We start from the raw sequence: 8,838 nt of genomic DNA on the forward strand, positions 1-8,838 counted from the left end.
ACCGATATTGACCAGTGTTAACCGGCGTTAACCAGTGTTGACCGGCGTTGACCAAAAAAAATATTCAAAAAAATATTTTTTCTTTTTTCCTATAAATAATAACTTTTTTTTTTTAGGTATTTTGATAAATAAATAAAAGATAAATGTTTTGTATAATTTACAAAAACAAAAGGGATATAACAACAAAAAGTTATACACCAAATTTTATGTGTAGTAGATTTTTTTATAAAACTATAACAAATATATACCTTTTCCTTTTAACAATCATTTTTTGTTTTGTATTTTCATAGGTGGGGATTTTAGATATATTTTTTTCTTTTTACTTATTTATAAGATTATGTCATTTGAAATATATTCAAGGCATTGCCAACTATTTCTTTGATTTTACAAAACCAACCTTTGATTTTACAAAATCAACTTTTGTTTTTTAACTATCTTCTAGATATATGTCTTTTATGTAAATAAATAAAATTTTTATTATTTTTTTCCTTTCTTTTTCTTATTAAAAATAAAGAAATAGTTGGCAATGTCTTGCATACATTTCAAATAACATAATCTTATAAATAAGTAAAAACAAAAAAATATTTATAACTCCCACCTTTGAAAATACAAAATAAAAGTGCTTTTTAACAGGAAAAGTATATATTTGTTATATTTTTATAAAAAATCTCCTAAACATAAAATTTTGGTGTATAACTTTTTGTTGTTATATTTTGTTTTTGTAAATTATACAAATCATTAATCTTTTTATCTCTTTATCAAAAATACCTAAAAACAAAAAAGTTCTTATTTATAGGGAAAAAAAAAATTTTGGTCAACGCCGGTCAACACTGGTCAACGCCGGTCAACACTGGTCAACGCCGGTCAACACTGGTCAATGTCGGTCAACATTAGTCAACGCCGGATTCCGGTCAACCAACCACCGGAGTTGAATGTTTATGGTGTTGTACACATAACATGTGCTTGTTTATGGATGTCCTTATGTGATTATAATAGTTTACGTAGTTAACAAGACATTTATATTGTTTGTATGTGTGGCGATGTGTTGGCGTATACTTTAAGTAGCTAGCTGACAATCATTTTTCCTTTATTTAATATATATATAGTATATATAATGCAGTATTTTTATTAAAGTATATGCTTGGAATTTTAATTGGATCTATATATACAAGTAGAGTAATTCAACGTGATCGTACTAACACAAACCATTAAGTTCACCGTCCTACAAATTTGTAAATGTGAAAACATAATTGTACCTGTTTTGACGATCCTAGATTCAAGTAGAATACACATCAAGGATAAAAGGTCCATTGCCCCATATTGTCGGACCGAAGATGATAAAGCATATCAAGAGTAGTCAAACAGAACAATTTACACACACACGGACAAAAAAACAAAAGGATAACAAATGATAAGAGAGAATCGAATGGGCAATAGATATTACAAAGTTTATATATACAAATACCAATTTATCACCTTTATTCACGACAAGAGAAAAATACAACAATATGACGTATACAAAATACAACCAAACACAAAACACGTAATACACAACTATAATCAGATTACGTTCATTTACTTCCTTTTTTGTTTGTTTGTTTAACCACATGATTGATTAGTTGAATGATAATTATAAGAGGCCAGAGTCGAAAACGACACCTGTTGACGGCAACCACGATTTCCCGTCAATGAAACCCGAGACGGTAAACCCTTGAGCTTCGGTCAACGTCAACGCCGGGTGATACCCGGCCCAGCTAACCCGACCCGAAACCGATGATCCAGGACCCGAGTTCCCAAATTCTCCGTAATAAAGAGTCTTCAAAGCGAAACTACTCGACCAAGGAGACCAACCCGAAGGGTGGATCGAACTGTCCAAAAACGATTGCATCACAACTGTCCTAGAATACTCTTTCCATGGACGGCCCAAATAAGTCCCGATAGAACCGGTGATTCTGCAATTATGGATAGATATTCCCGTATTCTGATTAGGGTCGGACCGTCCCTGGGCCGTTACGTAGTTTTGTTCTGACGAGCCTTTTCGAGATACGAGGTTGCAGCTTTGGAAAACGACTGCGGCGTTTCCGAAGATGAAATCCACGGTGCCGGTAATGTCGGTTTCTCTATAGAATTGTCGTTTCGAGAGTGTGTAGAGTGAGTCTTGGTACCCATCTACTGAGCATCTGTATACCACGGACCTGTCTGATCCTACCCGTAATGCAACAGCTTGTTCTGCGTTTGGTCCCGCACTGTTCACGAATGTTATGTCCCGAGCTATGAAACCATCCCCCATGGCGGCTGCCGTACGTAGAAAAAAAAAAACACCAATTAAAAATTAGGAAGTCGTTAAAGAACATTAAACTTCAACATAAAAAAATATCATAAATATAACACTTCTCTAAATCTCCTTTACATGTTAAGGAACATTAGTTTAACATGTACGAGATTTAGAGAATATAGTAAATATTTCCATGAGAATTTGACCTAAAGTACGACATGAAAAAGACTATAGTTACGTACATGAAGTTTTTAAAAACTTCTTGATTTTTCTTTCTCGGACAACCATTAGGTTCTTGATTAAGACATTTTTAATTCTATGATTAATTTATTTTAGTGAAAATCTCACCGACAGTAGCGGATTGGTAAGTATTCCAGCCACCTCTGTTACTTCTGCTACCGACGATGACTGTTTTGCCCTTCCCGTCACCAACCAACATAACGTTCTTCTGTTTGCTCGGAATATTGAGATTCTCTTTATAAGTTCCGGCTGCTAAATGGATCACGCTTCTGCCACTTCCCTCCGCCAAAGACGCCAAGGCTTCGGCTATGCTCATGTGTGTCCCGCTTCCGTCGGCTGCCACCACCGCGTGAGGTCTCAGCTCTTCTACCGTAGCTTCTAAAAGCTTCCGGTCCGACGAAGAAACCCACGTCGGAAAATCATGATCCGACAACAGTTTCCGACCACCAACTACACCAGACGAAGAAGAACTTTTCCGCTTATCGGACACGAACATGTCTAGGGAAGTGGTCAGTGAACCGGTGAGCTTTCTTGCGAAGGAATCCATCGCGACTCCGTCTTTGTTGAAGCTAGATTTCTCGCTGAGGCTTTGCTTACAGGTCTCTTGATTAGTCAACGCCGCACTTAGCCATGTGTGGACATCATCGTTGACCTGATCTTTACTCTTGACGACAACGATGCGAGACAGCATGTCGAGTGTGTCGTCAAGCAGCTCAAGGCAGTCGTTGACAGGATCGATCATGAGGGTTTGAGAGGTACGGTGCGAAAGCGTGAGGTTAAAGGCGAGAGAACGAGCTAAATGAGCGTGGTCCAAGCTGAGTTGGACTGAGTTGAGAAACCCTTTGTTAGACGAAGTTGATTGTTTGGTTTTTGATGATGAATCGGAGTTTGGGTGTCTTGTGAATTTTGTAAATTTAGAGTTTGATGAATGGGAAAACACTGAAGAATGAAGAGACAAGAAGTTTAAGATCAGGAACAACAATAGATTGATACGGAACTTATGATTTGGTAACGAGAATAATATAGTTGCCATTGTGATTTATGTGCAATGTTAATGATTCGTGTGTAGTAGAGAAGAAGTGTTATGTGGTTTGCTAATCTATATATAGTTTCATAATAAACTAATACTACTAGGTTTTTTTTTAAAGAAAAAAGAAAGAAATAAAACTTTTTAAAAGGAAGGAGACCAAATTCATAATTTCGAGTTCCAAAGGTTGGGAAGAGACTTTTAATTTATCTGTAGCCCGTTTTGATGTATCGAGTTAGAAGAAATTTCTGAGTGGAAAAAATTAATCCGGTAAGATATTATTACATTTATATATAAAATTAAAATATAAAAAATAGATTTCATTTATATATACAAAAAAATCAAATGATAAAGTTATTTAAAATAATCATTAGATTTCTTACCTCTTCTTCTTAAGTATTTTTAATTAAATTTGTTTATAATTAGAGTGGCGCAATAAAAGTTTGTCTGTATGTATAAGTATAACCATAGCAATTAATTTTACTTGTGGTTTTAAGTTTTATTGCACCAGTTAATATAAACTTAAATTAATCTTTCTTCATATATAAAGAAGATTACATTTGATCGAGTATTGTAAACAACTAGTTGTATTAGTGACAATATTGTGCCATAGCATGAATTCAAATTCGGTAATTATATATGTGTGAGTATATTATATTATATATGTAGTTATTTAAAAGGTAGAAAAAAACTGTCAATGTTTTTCAATCACAGTTTGAATATGATCATATACCATTATTGTTCACACTTCACACGAGTAATTTTTCAAAGTCGGTTTTCTATTATCAAATATTCATCCGTCTTTGGTTGTACAATTCTATATTTCTATTCGTATCACGATGCTACGTTGGCAGGATATTAGGCTGTTTTGTATGTGTTTGATCTTTTCAGATTTTTAATTATTTGGTTATTACTGCATGACTCTTTAAAGTTTTAACCTAGCAAAATCAAGAAGGAAACTATAATATGGAAACCTATATAAGAATAATCCACTTTTGCCTTTTTTGCATATAAGACAGCCACCATCCCTTCCTGTCCGGTAATAATTGATGGCTTTTTTGAAAGGTCGATTCGTTTTGTTTCTTGTCATTAATATTTTAATTGGTTTACAAATGATTCATTATCATATCCCTTCTGTTTTTTCGATAGATAACAATCTACAGATTGGTGTGTATAATTACTTTAAATTTGTGAAACTATTAAACGATTTTAGTTTTAAAAGTATACTTCTCATGACATCTAAAACGTATATCGTATAGTAGCGGCAATGTTCGCAATCATGAATGATGAATCATTTGCATTTCTATTTCTTAGATGTGTTTTTTAAAGATATAAATTGATTAGATACAATGTTTGTTAATATGCGTGTTGGATGATCTGATCTTATGTTGTTTGTGATAAGATGAGAGTTTCGTTGATCGCTATGTTTATTGGTTTGGTCTCAGCTTATGTTTTCTACGGTTATGACTTGATTTCAGAAATAGCTAAAAAGAAGATAATGAAAAAAAAAAAAAAAAAAATTAAGCTGGTTCCCTCTAAAATTTAACCAATCAAAATAAAAATGCCTGAAAAAATATTGAAGTAAAGCGTAACTCCTTGCAACGAATTAAAATGGCAAGACTGGGTATAATGAGGATCATATATCCGAAGTATATTTGAAATAAAAAGTTGTTTAAATGGTTTAATTTGTTTTTTTTTTTTTTTTGCAACACAAAATTCATTTTATATATTAATATGATTGCGAATATTGACATTTATGTAGGATGGGGTTGCCAAAAAAAAAAAAAAATTGCATGAGATGTAATGTTCGAACAACTTTTTAAGTGATTTTATGAATGGACCCCAATATTGTTCTATGCATGTAATGATTTTAAAGCAAACTCTTAGACGAAAGCAGAAACCTTTAATTAGTCCTGCTTTAGATATTGTCAGACTGTAGCAATCTAGTAACTAATATTTGATGTGCTAGCAACTATATTCGAAAAGTAAGTTTCATATATTGCCGTGAAGAAAAGATTCACATTTAGTATGTATTTCTCTTTTATTTGAGCTAATGGGTAATATAGGTTGTAAACAATTTTTGTTGATCTAGTATTAATGAAACCAAACCATTTTTTTTTTTTTTTGGATGTTCAAATCAGAAAGTGATAATTTAATAAAACAGCTCCTCCCCTGTTTGGAGTTAGGATTTTAGTAATAATAATAAAAAAAAATATGTGATAATGTGAAACAGATGTTTACAACAAAAATATAATTCAATTTTAAATACTTAAATATCATTGAGAAATTCAGGACAGATATTTCGAATATAGTTGCTAACCTTGAGATTTTGTTCCCTTCTCTTTGTATGTGGTTTGATTTGAATGAATGAAGCCATATGTTTGCACAAAAAAAAATATCGAATGATATCTACATGGATAAATGATTCCACCAAACGCACATGGATATGCAAATTTACAATTAATGAGATTGATATCACGACCCTATAGTTCTCTCAGTCAGTCGTCGTCGTCAGTAATACTCAACGACTTAGACCCTCCGGAAACAAATTAAAGCCGCAACTACATTTCAATTATCTAAAGAGAATTAGTGTATTAGAATTTGTATAGTACCAGTTATCATCACATGTTTAATTTTAAAATACGTGTCAAAAACCTCCATTCACACATTTAAGGTTTACGGATTTTGTCCATTTAACTGTATTAATGTCTACAGATAACCTACGTAGAAAAATGTATCATTAATTTGTATATGTTAAATGAAGATCGGAGAGTCAAGATATCATCATAATAGAATATATATATATATATATATATATATTTAGTATATATAAGAGTACGTAAAGAGTGTAGGCACAGTTTTACACATTTCATATTGATTAAATTAGGGTTAGATCATATGCTCAATAACTGATCATACTATTGCAACAAGATATGTTAAACCTACAGAGATTATAAAAAGATACACTATATATAAGGTTGATAATAGTAAATGTTGGTCACCAGAGGCTCGATACAAAATAAAGGCTAATGTATCTTAATTTACATTTTAACAAATGTTCACTATATATGTAGGGACGACCGAGTACCATCATAATTAAGGTTGAGTGCATATATCAAACATTACAAAATTATTTTTTTTTTTTTAAAGAAAAGAAAAATACAATTGTAATACTTCGTACGAACATGTTGAACTAACACAAAATAAAGAATTATGAAGTACTGTAGAATGGACGGAACAAAGTGGGTGGGTTTGCTTTTAGGTGATCACCTCTATAGTCTATATATAGAGTATCAGTTCTGATCCTTAAATTTGTAGTACTACCAAAAAACTAGAAGATAGAATCTTCGTTTAACTTTCATGGGAGAAAAAAGAAAACATATTCCATTCATATTTATAGAAATATAGACACACACGTAAACACAAAAAGAAAGAAAAATAATATGAGGAAGATTAGCGAAACAAGAAGTCTACCACTTGGGCCATGAAGATGTCTTTGTCTTTGAGTTGAAATCTGAGCTGGAAAACATGCATGCCACTAAAGACTAAACTCATTGATGCTCTCTATTGTCATTGATTTATCAAAATCCTTTTTTCTCTTATATTGATCACGATCAATGACCGTTTCGTATTCACTTTATATCGCAACTTCAGTCTATATATTTCAATATTTATCTCTATATCGTTATGGAAAATCCGATCATTAAGAAATAAAGTTTAAAAATATGAATTAAGTTTAGGAACAGAAAGAAAAGATGAGAGTTATATACATTGACACAAATAAAAATGGACCCAATTTTAAAGACGTTGGTTGTATAATGAAGCCAAAGAATTGACTTATTTTGGAGATATATGCGTGTTGACTTCACCTCCTCTAAACTTCCTAAGTCGTTAGTTAGAAAACACGCACACAAAAACACCATACCTCACAATACGTAAAGCATATTCACATGAATTGTGTTTTAATATATAGGTAATCTCCTGATCATTGTTATCGTACCGGCATTCATATAATCATATTAAACATAAATCTTTTTTTGATTAAAAGTTTTTTAAACTATATATATGATGATTTTGTAAGAAGATGTTATTTCTATACACAACATAAATACATAGATATTCTAGTTTATCAAATACAAGAACTTTGAGAACAAGAATTTAAAAGAACAACTTTTCTTTATTAGCTTTAGAAAATCACTCAAAACTAAAGTCCTCTCTTACAAATCTCTCTTTCTTTCAAAGGTCACGTCTCTTAGGTTATCTTAGTATCTCCTTATATATAAGACTCCTAAATATATTTTTCTTAATCTTAAATGGAAAACTTCTTATTCTATTACATTTAGATATCTCCTAAATATAATCTCCAATTTCCATTTCTCTTTGACTAGCTTGATCTCCAAGCTTACTTCAAGCTCACTCCAACATTTTCCCTCCTAAGCTTGAAGTCTTCTTCCCCAATATCTTTAACACCAATGAGCTCCCTCATTTCCTTGTACTTGATCCTTCCAAGAGCTTTTGTCAAGATGTCCGCTTTCTGCTCATTCCCAGGAACATGCTCAACCTCAACTTGCCCATTCTCTACACATTCTCGTATAAAGTGGTACCTAGTTTGGATATGTTTACTCCGACCGTGAAACAATGGATTTTTCGTGAGCGCTATAGCTGAACGGTTGTCAATCCGAATAGTCACTCTCTCTCGCGGAGCTCCAGTCACTTCCTCAAGCAAGTTCTGCAGCCAGATAGCTTGCCTTGCAGCCTCGGTTCCTGCCATAAATTCTGCCTCGCAAGACGACAAGGCAACAGTCTCTTGTTTCTGAGAGCACCACGTGATTGGACTCCCTCCTAAATAGAAGATGTGTCCTGTTGTGCTTTTACCGTCATCAGGATCCACGTTAAAGCTACTGTCACTATAACCCACTAGCCTTGGCACTTGTGTTGTTGCTCGTTCGAATGTCAGTCCCAAGTGTACAGTCCCTTTCAAATACCTTAAGATCTTCTTCATTGCGATCCCATGTGAAACTTTAGGCTCTTGCATATAACGACTTAGAACTCCCACACAGTATGATAGGTCTGGTCTGGTGTGTAAAAGATATCTGAGGCAGCCAACATTCTTTCTGTAGACAGTTGCATCGATTGATTCCTCCTTCGGAGCTTTGCACAACTTCGAACCAGTCTCCATTAGTGTATGAACCAGATTGCAGTCTTTCATCCCAGCCTCTTCCAAGATCTTCAAAGCATATCTCTGTTGGTTCAATGTTATGCCACTTTCATGCTGATTTACTTCAATCCCGAGATA

The 8,838-nt window shown here is 33.2% G+C and overlaps 1 protein-coding gene across 1 annotated transcript; it reads right to left on the reverse strand.

Annotated features, from left to right (window-relative positions):
* On the reverse strand, window positions 1,413-3,633 carry LOC104788138 (probable pectinesterase/pectinesterase inhibitor 35). Its single transcript, XM_010513827.2, has 2 exons — window positions 2,624-3,633; window positions 1,413-2,295 (listed from the first exon to the last, which is right to left on the reverse strand). Exons 1-2 carry the CDS (start codon window positions 3,546-3,548, stop codon window positions 1,631-1,633), a joined length of 1,590 nt encoding a protein of 529 aa, XP_010512129.1. The 5' UTR covers window positions 3,549-3,633; the 3' UTR covers window positions 1,413-1,630.

The sequence above is a fragment of the Camelina sativa genome, chromosome 5 (genome assembly GCF_000633955.1).
Source record: "Camelina sativa cultivar DH55 chromosome 5, Cs, whole genome shotgun sequence".
NCBI lineage: Eukaryota > Viridiplantae > Streptophyta > Magnoliopsida > Brassicales > Brassicaceae > Camelina > Camelina sativa.